General features: G+C 50.6%; 1 protein-coding gene across 1 annotated transcript; it reads right to left on the reverse strand.

Moving 5' to 3' along the window:
- Positions 1-369: 369 nt before the first annotated feature.
- RINL (Ras and Rab interactor like) lies at positions 370-12,488 on the reverse strand. Its single transcript, XM_066638499.1, has 11 exons — positions 12,430-12,488; positions 12,076-12,217; positions 11,315-11,432; positions 9,293-9,365; positions 8,557-8,645; positions 7,448-7,816; positions 5,994-6,647; positions 3,443-3,757; positions 2,474-2,602; positions 1,284-1,462; positions 370-1,004 (listed from the first exon to the last, which is right to left on the reverse strand). The coding sequence occupies exons 1-11, from the start codon at positions 12,462-12,464 to the stop codon at positions 639-641; spliced, it is 2,469 nt and encodes an 822-aa protein (XP_066494596.1). The 5' UTR covers positions 12,465-12,488; the 3' UTR covers positions 370-638.
- Between the last annotated feature and the right edge of the window lie 4,630 nt (positions 12,489-17,118).

Here is a 17,118-nt window from a genome sequence, read left to right on the forward strand (position 1 = left end):
AGGAAAAATCCATTACAGGGTACTAGCCAGGATGTGTATGTGCAACCTCCTGATTTTAGAAATGGGTTATGTCAGAAGGCCAGATGCAAGGGAGGGCACCAGGATGAGGTCTCTTGTTGTCTGGTGTGCTCCCTGGGGCATTTGGTGGGCCGCTGTGAGATACAGGAAGCTGGACTAGATGGGTCTGTGGCCTGATCCAGTGGGGCTGTTCTTATGTTCTTGACTACAATTCCCAGGAAGCCTTGCAGGTCTCTTGTTATCTGGTGTGCTCCCTGGGGCATTTGGTGGGCCGCTGTGAGATACAGGAAGCTGGACTAGATGGGCCTATGGCCTGATCCAGTGGGGCTGTTCTTATGTTCTTACGTTCATTGCTGGCCTTCCCAGGGCCCTCCAAAACCTGGTGCCAGTACAGTCACCAGGCCAGGTGTTCCACTTGCTTACACACTACTGAGTGAGGGACCGTCAGCCCAACAACTTCCCCATCACCGTTTCACCGCCAAATCTTCTCTGCAAGACTCTTCCAGACCTGCCAATTTATTCCCAAATCTTTTTTTTTTTTTAGAAACTTCTGTCAAAACCAAGAGAAGCCCGGAATACCAGGCAACCCTCCAGAACAAAAAAGGATATTTCCAGAAAGTTCAGTCTGCCTCCAAATGCCCTGTGTCCACATTTCTGGGAGGCTTTGGGGCTTCAGTCCAGCTATCGGGGTTCTGGAGAGAAGCAGGGTCAGTGGCAGGCAGTGGCCCTTCTAGGGTCTTATAAACGAAACTCGCAGGAGCCCCCTGGGATTGGAAAATATCCGAGCGGAGCCTCTGAGGACAGCTGTCTGCGGCCAGAAGCTGAGAGGAGTCGCCGGACACCAGGAAGAGACCATAGGCCTCAGGATTGGAGATGCCGTACTTCTTGGCGCAGGCTGCACAGACTGACGCTGCGGTCGTGTCCGGACGGATGGAGATGGTCTTCTGATCGCTGAAGGGTTCGAGGAAGGAGACATAGAGGATGTTCTGAGGAGATGGAAAGAGTGGGTTTAGCCCAACAAGGGTATTGGGGTGGGAGTCATCCTCTCAAGATCTAACATAAGGCAGTACAAGAGAGCCTACCGCAGGCAGCTGATTATGGGGCACTGAACAAAAAATGGCAGCCAACTCTATTTTTTCACTACCACAGAGGCTGCCATTTTGATTTTCTCTCCAAGACATCGTAATGTCCCAGACCGTTTTTATCCCGGCTCCCAGAATCCTTTGCTCTTAACTTCTTCTGCTGCCCCCCCATCACTGCAGTACCTGTGAATGGCTTCGGGCAACCTGCTGGTGATGGTGGTGGTGGTGGATGGTCCGGCGGCGATGCCACTGGTGAATGGAGTGCTGGGCCTCGATGCTGATCTGCCTTGTCATCATGGCAGCTGGCTGGAAGTTGGCAATATGGTAGAGGGCCCCAAACCATGTCGTGAGGTAATAACCGCCTGCAGGGTTGAGCAAGGGGAAGGGAGGAAATACAGACATCATGATAGAGAGCACAAGCGGAAGAACATTCTGGGTGCTGAGAGGGCCAAATCTGACAGAGGACTGGGTTCCATGCACAGCTGACTTGGGCCCAGTCCTATCCAATTTCCCAGTGCCAATGGAGTGTGTGCTGCATCCTACAGTGGGGAGACAGTCACAGAGGCCTCCTCAAGGTAAGGAAATGTTTGTTCCTTTACACTGGGGCTGCATTGCTGCTGCACCAGTGCTGGAAAGTTGGATTTACTCCGACCCCGAGTAAATCACAAAGCAAGAACTTTGGTCATGGTTTTCAGTTCTCACTATCTGTGCACTCCGTTCCCACGGATTCACTTATCCACGGGGAACATGAGTGTTACTCAAGTTGCACCATCCTCTGCCTGTTCTGCAGCCACTCCAAGGTGATCTGCAGCATCTGTACCCATCCTGAAGCTGTGGTGGCCATTCTATATCTGTGGCAGCCATTCTACCCATGGCCATTTTGAAGATATTCACTGCATCTATAGCCATCCTCAAGCTATCCGTGGCGGCCATTCTGAAGCTATCCACTGTTGGCACTTCTGACCAGGTTAGCTACCTCTCCCCCTAACCCCACTGATCCCATAGGATCCACTGGGTCTTCCAGAAAGAGAATTGACTCTATCAACTACAATATAACAGAAAACCAGCCCCACCAACTGGCCAAGAAATAGACCTCTTAATGCCCTCTGGGTCAAATCAGCACCATTCGTTTAACTTCTGTGCTTGCAATGCAGAAGCAAGATACAGCATAAACATAATGCCTTATGAACCCAAATGTCTGTTCCACCCACCTTGGGTCTCTGTACTCCTTGTATCCTAGGGAACCCCTGGTCTCAAAATACTAACTGCACCCTTTATACAGACACCTGAACCTCAGCAAAAACCCGAATCATTGTAGGGAACACAAAAGACAGAGGAAACTGACATGAGCTGGACCACACACAGCCTCCCACCTTCTCCCTGCAGCTGGCCAGGATCCATCAGCTCCATCATGTATTCCACATCCAACTGCACAGAGACAATGTCACAGTTCACCAGCGTGTAGGTCAGAACCGGCAAGAAGTCGTCCGCACCGAATGGCTCTACCAAAAACAGAGAGGAGAAATATTATGATTGGGAAACAAAGCAGTATCTGGTAGCTCACAGACAGCAATAAGGGTATGTGATTCTGATCTTTTGATTCTTGAAGCTTACCAAGGAAGAAGGGACCAGAAACCAGGGCTCCAAGGCAAACATAAACCAACATTTCATCTGACATCTGACATCATGATAGAGACATCATGATAGAGACAGCTCCTTAGAGCTCCTTGAGGAGCTCTCTCTGGGGGACAGGCCTTCTTGGTGGTGATGCTCCAGCTGATGGGACGGTCTCCCCCAGAAAGGTCCACCTGACACATTCTCCGCTGAGCTCTAGGCACAGAATTAAATCCTTTGCATTTGCTCAGGCTTTCAATGAATGGAAAAATTCAGAATGGCAAAATCCAGCCAAGAATGATCTCACATCGATGGTTTTTGGCTTTTTTCAATATAAAGACCATTAAAATCAATAAATACATTTTAAAACACCTCTGCTTCAAAACTCGGTGCTTCCATTCGGTTTTCTGACACAACCCCCTAGTTCCCATAGCTGACCCGAACTAAGTCTATCATTCAACTGAAAGAAACTGCACGTTCCACTTCCAGTTCATGCCAGTGGCTTCCAGTTGCATCCGGGAGGGGTTCTGAGGAGGCCAGGTCAGGCACAGCCTCCAGGTAAATTACAGCACTGTGCTCCCCACTCCCCATGGATTCCAGCATCCACAGATTTTGGTATCCACTTGGGGTCCTGGAACATATCCCCTGCAGATGCCATGGGCCTGCTGAATATATATGTTACTCCCCATCCTCTTAAGCCACCCTGGCAAGGGAGTCAGCCTCTGTACCTGTCCTGCCAGCAGACTGGTTCATGGCTTCGTAGAGCATCTTGCAGACCTTCAGCATCTCTACCTCCTTCTTCTTGGGCGAGTAAGAGTGATGCAGGAGATTCAGCTTGGTCCGGATGCGCTCCAGGCCGGCCCCATCAGGCACTCTGGCCGTCACCCCCAGCTCCCCCAAACTCTGCTGCTTCATGGTGGCCTGGTGCTCACACAGCCTGCCGATGGTCCCGTCGCGGGTGCGGAACTCCAGCAGTTGGGCGTAAATGGCGTCCCGGAGCGGCTTCAGCATGCACTTGTAGAGGGCAGTCTCCACCACAGAACCTGGAGGGGATGAGGCGAGGACGCAATCTTGATCAACACAGCGTGGAACTCCAGACCAAAGGGCCAACATTTCTTCCCTGGAGCTGCCAAAGTCCCCACCAACTGGATAAAAACAAGACCATTTGAGGCAGCTTCCTGGACTCCAATACCTGGCAAAGAAACCAGCTGCAGCATTCCTGCCCTCAAATCCTTCAAAAATCTGCATGTGTGGAGCTTCAAACTCGTTCTCTCATAGAATTCTGCACCTGGAACGCAGGATTCTGCTCTCTGTATGAATTTGTGCAAGCCCAGCTCATTTGCATATACCCTCCTATTTTGCATAATTAATAAACTGGGGGGAGGGGAAGCCTGGCATGGTACCAAATCCCTACAACTGCTGAAAATCCTGTTCAGCTAACTTGTTGTCTTACAAGATAGTCATCAGAGAGTAACTGATCACATAAATTTGTCCAACAGCGGTTTTCAAATGTCGTCATTAGTTTTTATATTTTCATTTTGCCCTTCCTCCAAGAAGCTCAGGATGCATACATGATTTCCCCCACTCCTGCAGTATGTTCAAAACAACCCTGCAAGGTAGGTTGGGAGGAAAGAAAACAACCGGCCCCAAAATTACACAGTGAGCTTTACGGCTGAGCAGGGATTCAAACTCAGAAGAATGTGATTATCGCTCTGCTAGACTGACACCACTCTCAGGATGAGAAATCTGTGGATTTTTTTTGCCAGGCTCTCAATTCTGCATGGAAATCCCAGGAGGGGGACAAGACAGTTGCCCAAAGCACCCCGGAGAATCTAAACACTCTATCTAAGGAAGCTGATATGGCTCCCCGTCACACGTTGCTTTCCTCCGCCTTCCTCCAACGGTCTCCACCATCAACCCTGCTGGCTGCACTGGCGCCCCAACCACACAGAAGCCGCTGGTTTCCTAAGCGTGAGGCTTCTGCCTGTACGTGAGCGGATGCTGTAGCAAGCCCGCCACAGCCCCGAGTGAAAACCACAGAGGTATTTTCAGCTCCTCGGAGATAAAATAAGAGACATTTATAACAGGTTTGTACAGAGCAGGCTCAGTAGCTCAGCACTATCCACCTCTTGGGTGGTGGGGAGGGGAGCAAGAGGTAGATTCTTGGCTTTGCCGTTACCCTAGATTGGAAACCAGGCTGACAAATTACCTGGGCAGGGACCAAACAGGAAGGCCCATCCATAGCTATTGGCTAAGGAAGCATAGCTTCCTTAGCATAGCCAAGGAAGAAGATATAGGGTGATAACAACAAGAACGAGTAGATTAAAGAACAGTTTCTATCCCAACGCAGCGTCTAGATTAAATGCGGGGGCACAGTGATATGTTGAACAGAGTTTTAGCAATGTGGTGATTGTATATGTAGTCTGCCTGACCTTGTTGTATTGTTGTTTTGTTTTGGTCTTGTCTTGTTTTACCTTGCAAAAGCACCTAATTTCGTTGTACTTGTGTACACGGGTACAATGACAAATAAATTTTCTATTCTATTCTATTGACCGGGACTGCTAAAATGGACCCTCCAGACTCAGGATCTCAATAGAAATGGACCTCAACAAGGCCATAGGAATGGACCTCAACAAGTGGGAAACCCTGGCCTCTGAGCGGCCTGCTTGGAGGCCCGGATTGGCCTTTTCAGCCACACTAGATGCTGTGCCAGAACCACCTTTCAGAGCGCGATACCAGAGTCTTTCGAGACTGAAGGTTGCCAATATATATAGACTCAGGAGCATTCTACCAGTCCCTGGTGACCAAGGAAAACAACAGAAGATTTTCTACACCCTGCTCAGAAACATCCCAGAATTATCAGAACAAATGTTGATAATAGGATGCTGGACTAGATGACCTTCAGTTCTGACCCAACAGGCCTCTTCCTGGTTTTTTTCCCCAATGCATGCCCATCTCACATGAAAAACTAGCTGGATTTTGACTATCACCCTCCAGAAAACACTGATGGCTGAGCTACGAGGCCCCACTGAATAAGAATTAAAAGCACAGTGCAGGCAGCGCTGCAGTCCAGTGTTACCTGAACCACCAGGTACGTGGGACAAGACTCATCACCAGCCACCCCTTTGAAAGGAAGAGAGAGCCAAGCTGCATGGCCTGGCAGGCACCCAACAGGTGAGGTGGAAAAGGGCCAATTCCCACAAGGCCCACCCACCACTCCTAGAGGCACCCCGAAAACGGAGGACTTGAGACCCTCCGCCACCAAGCACCCCTCCATACCCAAGTCCAAATCCTCAGCCTCGTTGTGATCCGCGACCGCACGCAGCTCCGAGCTCTCGCACAGGTAGCCCTTGAGGCTACTGAGCATCTGCCGGATCTCCTGCAGCATGTCTGTGCTGGTGGGGTGCCGAACCCCGGCCCCTCGCAGGATGTGTCCCACGAAGCTCTGCACTAGGCCCCCGAGGTAGGAGGTCGGCTCCTGGGCCAGCTCCTGCACGCGGTTGGAGATGCGGCGCTCGGTCGAGAGAAGCCCACTGAGAGCGCTGCCCACGGCCGAGAGGCGATGCAGCACTTTGTAGGGCAGGGCGGCCGAGGAGGGGCGCCGCTTTTTCTGCAAAGTGGTGGCGGAGGTGAGAGAGAGGCCGTCGCCCTCATCCTCCACACTGCTGACTGAGAGCGAGTCCAGCTCTGGGATGAGGGGGAGCACCATGGGCTCGCTGAGCAGGGAAGACTCCGAGCTGGACTTCTTCAGGGACCAGCAGAGAGGGGCTGTCGCCGGGATGCCTTCAATCCAGGACACACGGTGTGGGGACCTGACCTCCTTCGTTTCAGGGGACGGGGGTGTCTCCTCCGAGGTATGTTCAGAGCTCTTCCAGGCCAGGCTGCAACAGAAGCTCCTCCTTCTCAGGGAGGCAGAGAAGGGCACAGAGTCACCTGGCGAGAAAACAAAATGACAGGCTGGGTAGATTCGCGGCCATTCTTACTTTCCCATTTAATTAGGCTTGGGGGTTTTGTACTGCCCTGTTAACACTCACACCGCATCACAGTTCCTGTCCGTCTCACACATCCCAGCAATCATTTCAGGAATCATTGTTCCCATTTTACAGATCAAGAACTTGAGGCCCACTGGGATGATTGATGGTTTTGCACCCAGGGGTCACCATAACACGTTCACAGTAAAACTGGGATGTGATGCTCTCTGGGCTTCATCTGCGGCCCTATTCAGCTATGGAACTTGAAGATACCAGTCCCCAAGGCGGGCTGGAAACTGGAGCTGACAGGTTATCCAGCTTTGGACGGAAAACAATTCTGCTGGCTGGTCAGCAAAGTTCTCCTCCAGGCACCACTGCAGAAGGGCCACTTCCTCAGCACTGTGACTTCTCAGCACACCACAAGAATGCAAACATAGTGTGACAGGACAAAGGGAAGACAGACCTCCCCCAGTGACCCTGGTGCGCTGGCAAGTTCACCCAGGAAGAGGCAGGCCTTCAGCCAGTCCGAGGCCGTTTGGGGCTTCAGAAGGCAAGAACCAGCATGCTGGATCTGAGCTGGAAGCAGCACAGTGGGTACAGCAGAAGTCGTAGGCTCCAAGCAACAGGCCTCGGTCAATAGCTACATGGTGAAAAATTGCACTGACCATCGTTTTTAGGGGGCTTTCAGTTGCAGTCTCACAAAGATCAGTGCACTGCTGTGCCACTACTGTGGCTGGTCCCCACAAAGAGGCTGCTTCTTACCTTTCTCCTCCTCCTCCTCCTGAGGCCTTGGGTGGTTCAGACACTCCTGGGTGGGACACTTCCCCTTGCTGGACGCTGCACCTGCCGAGTCAGATGTCTGAGACCTTCCCAGTCCATTCCAAGCCTTCAGGGTCCCCCGCGTGCTACTGGAGCGGCACAAGGCCGGGGTGAAATCCAGCCAACTCTCGTCGCTGTGCACCGAGAGGAACAGCGGGTTGATGACGCACAGGGCCCCGTCCTCTGAGGTCACCCGGATTGAGCAGGCCGGCCGTTCTGGTTCCGCAGGGTCTCCGTTCAAGCCCACACTCTCCTGCTCTGCTTCGGTGGGAGTCAGCTCACTGCCAGGTGGAACGAGCATTGTCCAGAACTCTGACAGTGCAGTAAAGAGGAATGGGAGGAAAACGAGAAGTTCCGTTTGATGGCAAGGACTATCTGTGGTGGGCAGTTGTGAATTTGGGGGTTTCCTGGCTGAACTGTGCAAATTTTTGGAACACATACGTTAGTTTCACTTTTCGTTTTGATTTAGTTGTGGTTTTGTCCATGCAGGAGTAGGTGGTAGGGAAGCCAACTGTCCCAGAACACCCTAGGACCGCCAGTAGGTTTGATCAGAGCTGAAAACCCTCGCTGGGAGAGGCTACAACTACAGTGAAGCTTCCAAGTCCTACTGCACCAGGTGCTGGAAGGCTTGTTATAAATACAGGCTGCCTCCCGGTTTTTTTGTGTTTTTTTTTTTTTTTTTTTTGGGGGGGGGGGGGTTCCGTGACAGCTGTGTGTCAGGCTGAAATGCCACCACTGCAGTTTCCCAGCTTGCAAAAACAGAGATGGGAAACCCAGAATTTCCCCCGCATCCCCAAGAGGTGCGGCTGAAGAAGTGGGTGGGTGGAGCCTGGGGGTTGATGACGGGAACATCTACTCAATGAGGTTAAGACGACAAGGGGAAGAACGTGAGACTGGCTGGGAGTGGTGCCTGCCTGCACCTCCCCTCAAAGGCAGTGGCCCAGTTTTCCAGCAAAGCTCAGCAACGGGAATACGAGCTGAGAGGGGGCAGCAAAGTAAACGTGCCAGAAGCCACCCTCTTTCCCCAAATCTGCCCCGATAACGTCACTCACTCATGCCCAGTGCAACAACTGCATCTAGTCCTGGCTTGCGAGGAAGTCGAAAGGCATCTGGGATCCTCAGCGGGCAGGGCAGGATGTCCCTGGAAGAAAAGGCAGGGCCAGCACAGGCGTGAGTGGGGCAGCCAAGGGGGCTGGTCAGATAACAGGTCAAAGGGAAGGATTGCAGGCCGCGGGCAGTGTACTGACTGACAACCATCTTTCCAGCCGGCCGGCCTGTGTCGTCCGTACCCATTCTTGGGGAACTGTCAGCTTTCTCACAGGCTGTCTCTTCCTAAGAATCTGAGCTACAAACAGCCTGACGCCATGGCGGTCCACAAGCCCACCTGAAACACTCTGCAAGCTTTGCTCTGCTCGATATGCTTTGTTTTAACTTAGAGGCAATAAAGTATACTTTTGCATCTGACCCTGGACTGAGCATATGTCTGCCTCTGAATCCAAAAATAACTCCCAGCATGCGGCCTGAGCCGCCCGCCAGAACAGACACCAAGGCACCCGTTGCTCAAACTGGCCCATGGGTCAGTCTGGGGAGGTGGTTAGAAGGCTGGGGAATGCGCCATCTCTGGGGATCTTGTGCGAAGACCTGCCAGTGCTTGAAGGAAGCTGGGTCCCCACCCATCCCACTGTCAGAAGATCCATGATTCCAAATGGTGGAAAGGATGGACTGAACATCCCCCCCAGGAGCTTCCCCCCCCCAACCACCACATTGGAAGCCCTTCTGGCCACTGACCTGCTCACAACGTGAAAGCCAACCAGTTCAACGGGGTCTCGGAAGCACAGTTGGGAACGCTCAAGACAAACCGCTGTGGGGAAGAGAAGGGCAGCTCAGTGCATCAGAAGAGAGGCCCCCCCACCCCCAGTTGGCCTCCTCTGAACCCAATTTGCCTGCATCCCTCTTAAACCGAGGTGTCCAGACCTGGACACTGTATTCTTGATGGGGTCTGACTACGGTGGTGCCTTCACTTGTTGTGATCACAGTATTATACTTCTGTGGATGCAGTCTAGAATCATGTACCAGTACATCATGTGCTGTTAAGTTGTCCCAGTCCAGGGAACCCAAGAACCCTCAAGGCTGCCTCCAGCCCAGGACTCCGACACCATCCCTCCCTGCTCCCGGGCAAGGGGCAGTGCCTTGCCCACCCCCAATTCCCTCAAGCTTGCCGGGCAACCCTGAAGTAGTCACGCTACTTCAGCCTGTTCCCCAGGGTTGCTGCAGGCACGAAGAGGCAGGCAGCAGGAATCCAGCGCACTCTCCAGAGCTCCTTGCAAGAAAAGCAGGACAAACACTGAAAATTGGCATTGGAGAAATGATAGATATCCTCACCTGATGCTGCTGCAGTGCTGAGAGAGGGAGAAATACACAGAGGAGGCAGCTGTCAAGAGCTACCACAATGGAGCAGGGAGGGCTGACGGGCCAACGTCCAGCCCCTTCACAGTAAATTCCACAGGCCGGTGGGAGGACACCACACTCCCCACACAATGAGCAAGACAGAAGCTCTAAACCTCTTCCTCTTTTAAGGGAAAGGAAATACTGTTGCAAAACATCTATAGGACAAACCAAGGACAGTCTTTGAAACAGGAGGTGTGAGGCCTACTGTTTCAGCAGAGGAAGTCATTCTGGGAAGTGGGATAAGAACAGCCCCACTGGGTCAGGCCAAAGGCCCATCTAGTCCAGCTTCCTGTATCTCACTGTGGCCCACCAGATGCCTCAGGGAGTGTCATGAATATGTACAGTTTAGGCCTAGTAGCATTGCAAGGCCTGAACCAAGCTAAAACAGTAACACAGAAGTGGCTTGCATTTCCTAGCTGCTAGGAATTTACAAGTCAATGGAAGGTGATTATGTAGCACCTAGGCAGCCAGAAAGACGCCCATCAAGGATGGAATGCAGCTGCAGATCTCCAGGGGGAGGGAAGAGCTGAGAGGGCGAGCATCCAGCCCCACTTCTGGAAGACAGGGTCTGTTGGTTTTTGTCTCTTGGTGGAGAGAGGTGGTGGGTGCACAGAGAATAATAGAGTTAGCCAGTTAACTTTATTGTTTTATGCCGATATGTTTCCTAGAAGTTTTAATGCCTCTAGCATTTGCTGCCTTTTGTAACTTTTTGTAACCTTATGTACTTAATAAAGTAAAAATCCTTTTACCATGTTGGTTCATTGTCTGTTGGGGACAAAGGTTCAGAATCCTGCCTAGCCGTTCAGCAAGCTACCAAAAATCCTCATTGTGGACTAGTAACTTGAGGACTGAGACTTTAAATAAAGAAAGTGCTCAGTGCCTACAAGGGATATAGTTAAGCCTATAGGGTCTCGGTGTCCCTGGACTGAGGCACTGGCTCTTACAGGGTGGTGGCAGTACTACCGAACAGGGATCTTTGAGGGCTCTAGGGTTCAGAACCAACAACTCTGAGCACCCAAAACCCTGGGAGTGTGAGACCAAGTTTTCAACAGGGAGTACACAAGACAACAAGAGACCTGCTTCCTAGTGGCACTCCCTTGCATCTGACATTCTGAATTAGCTCTAATTAGACCTCTTTTCTCTGTGCTATGGGTAGGTCTCATCTTTGAGCCTGTAAAACCTTCCATGGGGAACAGATGCCAGATGTAGGGGAGGGCACCAGGATGAGGTCTCTTGTTATCTGGTGTGCTCCCTGGGGCATTTGGTGGGCCGCTGTGAGATACAGGAAGCTGGACTAGATGGGCCTCTGGCCTGATCCAGTGGGGCTGTTCTTATGTTCTTATGTAACAGAAACCAACTCACCTGTGCCATCCTCCTTAATGGGGAAACAGCAGACAGCATCACTCCCACCTTCCTCTGTCCGGAGGAACAGCGCCCTGGAAGCTGAACCCCCAGCCCCATTGCTGGAGACAATGAATGTCTGGTCACAGAGAAAGGGACGGGGGGAGAGGAAGAGAGTTTGGGCATTGCTTGCAGTTGCTGTCAGGAAGCTGTTACACACAACACATACCCAATTTTCTCCTTCCTTCCCCCTTTAGCAAGCAAGATGAACCACGTGGAAATTTCTGGCAAATTTGCAGGTCCTGGGTGCTTAACCTGGGCAAGCCATCCCAAGACTGGCCAACAGTTCACACTGAGAGAACATGCGACGGGCTTTATTTTCACTGTTCTATTCCCAAAAGGTAATACCTTTTTGCACCATTTGCTCCTCTGACCCCAGAAGGATTTTGTCCCTTGAGTCCTATCAGCAAGATCTACCTACTGATTTGGTGATTAACCTAGGGTGAATGTCAGCCTCTTTGCACCTTTAAATAAGGGGTGTGGCCAAAGCTGGGAAGGGGCAGGGCTAAAGTGTGATTAAAATAAGGTGTGAATAGATGAGTGTGATTAAAATAAGGTGGGGCTAGAGAGATACCTCTCGATTGACCTGAACAACCCAGTCAAAGATTTGCACATCTCCACTTCAAAATAATTCATTCAAGTTCCGGAAGGAACACCCAAACCTTCCCCCCACCCCAATCCACCAGCTTGCTCTGCTTCTGCAGAATTGGCTGGCCTCTTACCCCGGATGGTTGCGTCAAGAGTAATTTTGTGGCTTCCTCTGGTTGGACATCAAGCAACTCCCAAACACTTCTGGTTACAGACAACCTGTCCAGAAGCGTCAGGGGACGCTCGCTCATTCCGTTCACTAGTGCACACAGGGGACTGCACAAGAGGAGAAGGGAAAACAGTTAATGGAAGCACCATCTTGTCCAACCCTCTGCCACCGGCTGCTGCAACTGCGTTCATTCCCAGGGCCAGGGAGAAAACCAAAGGCTCCTGAATGTTGCTTTTGAAGCGCCACCCACATGAGTCAAAGACAGGTTTTTGTTTTTAAAAACGGGCACCTGCTTGCCACTCTGAGAGGATGCCTTTACCCAGCCTCTTTGTCCACAGGGAGGGGATCAGACATCTTGCAGGCCTGAATGTCCACCGCTGATTTGCAAACACAAAGCCTCACACATTGCACATCTCCAACCGCTTTTCACGTCTCTCTTTGCTTCTTAGTGCTTTCCTGGAAAATGAGAGTCAGACCAGGCTTCAGCGTTTCACGGGCCCAAAGACAGAGGCTGCGTTGGCTGATTCTGAAGAGGCTAGCAGTGATCAACTCGGGTCACAGTTTTTTTCCCCAGAGACCTGCTATCTAAGATCTTTCAACAGCAGACATACCTGGGAATTTTTGCCTCTAAACATCACACACAAGGGCACTCCTAGGCCATTTTGCCCCTAGCCCCAAGGTGACAAAGACAACAAGATTCTTGAGAACATACAGAGTGCTCACCCTTATTTCTGCACCATCAACTTCGGGCCACCAGAATCCAAGATTAATCCAAGATTAAGGCAGTGGTTTTTCCAGAGGCAAAGGTTGTTTCTTCCAAGCAGCACCCTTCAGTTATGAAAATCTAGGCCTCTAGATCAGTGGTTCTCAAACTTTTTTTTGTCTCTGGAGCCCTTTACAGTTCTAAATGTAGTCTGGGGGAACCCCAGAGTGCAGCTGCATGCAGCACTGAGAAGATGGTGGCCTCTTATGGTGTGCTCGAGGAGCCCCTGAAGGGGTCTCAGGGAGCCCTATGACTCCTAGGTGCACACTTTGAGAAACACTGCTCTAGGTCATGGCACAAACGTTACTTCTAATAATCATCATAATAATAACAGGTATTTATATACCGCCTTTCTTGGTCTTTATTCAAGACTATATTCAAGTCGGTTTACATAGGCAGGCTTTTATCTAAATCCCTATCTAAATAGGGATTTTTACAATTGAAAGAAGGTTCTATCTTTCAAGAACCACAACAGTCCAGGTGTTTCACTCTGATCTGGTTTCACATTCTGGCCTCCATCCTCCCACGCTCAGAGCAGATGGAATTGCTCGGCTTCAGCTTGTCAGCTGCTTCAAGGTCGCACGGTGCCGGTGGCCTCGAACTGGCAACCTTGTAGATGTTATCTTCAGGCAGACGGAGGCTCTACCCTCTAGACCAGACCTCCTGCTACTTCTACTAGCCTGCATGGCAAATGACAGCCCACGTGTACAGAGAAAAATGGCGGCCAGGATCCACAGGGATTTCTCAACCATTTCTTGTCACAGGCAAATGCTACCGGTGAAACCAGCCTTCCAGACAAAAAGCTTGGTGTCAATTAAATGCAGTGTCAAAAGGCAGTCCACTACAATGATGTCTTCTAATCAGAGACCAGAGTGCTTTTCCTTTGCTACGTAGGAAAATATGCAACTAGCCATTGTTGATCCAGAATTAAAAAGCCAGGGCTCTCAGAACTGCCAAAAAAGGCCAAAGGTTTGCTTTGTCCTGTGTTCCATTTCCATCAATAGCTAGATGTCTTTAGAAGCCTGTGAGCAGGCCACAGACCCTCTCTTGTCTAAGAACCTGGAACACAGAGGTAAACTGTCTCTGTACATGGAGGTTCCATTTAGGTATCACGGTCATTAAAACATCTCTCCTTCCTGAATCAATCTAAACTTTCAGTTTTGTAGTTCCACAGCCTCCCCAAAGGTCCTTGGACAACTCCTTCCTGCCCGAAAATCCAGAGCATGAGGCACAAAAGTTCTTACCTGGCAGGGCATCTGTCTGTCCTGAAGGGCAATCTCTTTGCAACGCTTCTTGGAAGGAGTTAAGATGTGAATGGGGGACGAAGGCAGCCAGTGATGGAGGACTGCAGCTCGGGAAGACAGAGTCAGGGATGTGGTTTACACCTCCGCCAGTGGCATCCACGTGGTCTTGGGGCTTGATTTTCTTTGTTCAATGTTTTGTAATGGGAAAACAAGAGCGAGGCAGAGGAGTAAACGTGCTTGGGGTTTCCAGTTGTCAGGTCTTCTTCCTGTACACTTGGTAGATTGGGCTTGGGTTCAGTAAGGTTTTTTGTTTCATACTTGTTGGCAACCTTCAGTCTCGAAAGACTATGGTATCGCGCTCTGAAAGGTGGTTCTGGAACAGCGTCTAGTGTGGCTGAAAAGGCCGATTCGGGAGTAACAATCCCTTCCACACTGGGAGCAAGTGCAGTCTGTCCCTGGTCTGTCTTCCTGGCTATGGGCCTTCCTTCTTTGCCTCTTTGCCTCAGTCTGTTGGCCAATTGTCTCTTCAAACTGGGAGAGGCCATGCTGCACAGCCTGCCTCCAAGCGGGCCTCTCAGAGGCCAGGGTTTCCCACCTGTTGAGGTCCACTCTTAAGGCCTTCAGATCCCTCTTGCAGATGTCCTTGTATCGCAGCTGTGGTCTACCTGTAGGGCGCTTTCCTTGCACAAATTCTCCATAGGCACAGGCCGTGTGATGGTACAACATGTAAAGAAACCTCTGGAGGGGTAGCCATGCTCATCTGGAGGAAGAAACCCCACAAAGGGAGTTTTGTGTCACCTTAGAACAAGGAATAACTAAAAATGGGGGAAAATTATTGCACACCCCTGCTGCGCTGCTCTGCAACAGGGTTTACATTAGCATCAGGCAAATGAGGGGCAGATCTGCGAAACGTGGGGCCTGAGAAAGCAGAGGACTCCCAGAGTACTGCCAAGGCTGAGAGAATGACCAGGTGGTGGAGGGTCTCCAGTCATAGTTTTCAGGGCTTTGACCTGTTAAGTGGCTTACCTCCCCAAAACGCAATACTGCCTTCTTGGGGTTCACTCACCAAGAAGCCTGGCTAAGTCAGAGATGGTCTGTTTCAGCTTCTTTCCTGGAGACGGCAGACTTGGCCTCAGCCGTTTATGCTACAGTCACCTTCAGGTTAGATTATCGCAATATGCTGTCCGTGGAGCGTTCCTTGAAGACTGTCTGGAAACTGTCACACAGGTTGGTGATGGAGTAACACACGCTTCCAGGTGTGCAGGCTGTTTTCACTGCTGTCGTCTCAAACTGGGAAGCCAGACAGAAAGACAGCTCGGGGAGAGTTGTGACCCCCCCCCCCCGAAACCAGGGGAGTAAAACAGGAGAACCAAACAGGAGAAAAATGTGATTGTCTGAGAGACAAGGCAACCTGCTTCCCTCCTGAGCAAACAGAGGCTGGGAAGGTGAAACTGTACAAGGGTAAGAAGGTTATTTAAAAGGTGATACAGTCTAGTAGGATAATAGACAAGAACTTGCAAAGGTACAAAACACAGGTGATCTTGCAAAAAGAGATTAAAAAGGGGTGAGGGCACAAAGATTGACAAGGACACTTGCACCTAGGTGAGTGGGTGAGACCCCCAAAGAAGCATCAGTTGCTTCCAATATCACACCTGGACAAATGCACAAAGGGGGGCAACTGGCTCCTCTTTTAGCAACTGTTGGTGTTAATCAGGTTTCACCTGTGGGACTGGGTGGGGGAGATCACCTGAGCTCCTGAATTTCCCACTTCTGGAAATCAGATGGGCTTCATTGTCCATTAAGCTGCCTCAAAGCCGAGTTCTTTGTTGACCAGCCAAGTTGGGGGAAGAAGAAGTTGCTCAAACAATAAGCTGCACACATAGCATCTGTCTTTGAGGGACTCCGTAGCAAATTCAGGATGCTGAAGTATCAGAGAGGCCTCTGAAGGGATAGAAAAAGTCCAAAACCGACGAAAATAATAGGGGCAGATGAAGGATTTTCATCATACCAGTAATCTGAGACTGGCTTGCATCTGCATCCGGAAATAAACTCCAATTACCTCTTGACGATGACACCAGGAAGTAAACACAGTGTGTTGATTTGCACCCAGTGTGTGATGTTCAGACTGCCAGTTCAATTTGTGCCCACCAGGGGGCAGAAGTTGCAGGCTTTTGAAACTGTGGGCCAAGTGAACTGTCCTCCCAACAAGACGACAGCCTGCTCAGAAAATCTACCTCGCTATAGCAGAAAGTGCAAACCCTAGGCAGGCTCTCACTAGCTGCAGAACAACCAGAGGAGATGCTGTGATGGGAAGGGAAGAAGTCATAGATTGAGGAGGGAACTGTGAGGAGACACTTGGGCCTTTGAGATATCTTGTGGAGCTATGGAAAGAAGCAGCCATGTGAGGAACTGTGAATTTCATTTTCTTATACTCTGAACAAGAACTATTCTGGTTTAACCACTAAGCCATTGATCAATGCAGCTCCATAAACACCTTCAAGGTTTTCTCACAATGATGAGGACTAGGAAGTTGTTTTCTGTTATTTAAATGCTGGTTTCTAATGCCAATGACGACGGTTTTCCAAATATCTCCCCTCCCTCCTCACAACATGTCCATCCGGTTGTCTAACCCACAGATCTGGCCTCCTCCTCTGGATTGATGCACTGAGTTCCCCTTCAGAGCTCACAAGAGCCCTGGCAAAGGTTATGGGAGCCAAGAGTTCTGCCTGCCTCATGACAGCCTGGATCACAGCAGTCTGATGCTTCTTGTGCATTGCCACCCAAGAGACATAAGGCAACCCTTGGCTGCAGCAGCCACTTCTTGTTCATCAAGTTTTTTTCTTGCCCTGCTACTGCGTCCTCCAACATGACAGGTCAATCAGGAATTTTTAATAGCAGCCGCTGCAAAGAACCAGCAGGTGTAGACAGCTGGCAATGTTGACAGCAGCTAGACATCAGCTTGTTTTAACCCAGTTTTAAAAGCACTGGTTTATATTTATGC

This window comes from Tiliqua scincoides, chromosome 10, assembly GCF_035046505.1.
Source record: "Tiliqua scincoides isolate rTilSci1 chromosome 10, rTilSci1.hap2, whole genome shotgun sequence".
Taxonomy (NCBI): domain Eukaryota; kingdom Metazoa; phylum Chordata; class Lepidosauria; order Squamata; family Scincidae; genus Tiliqua; species Tiliqua scincoides.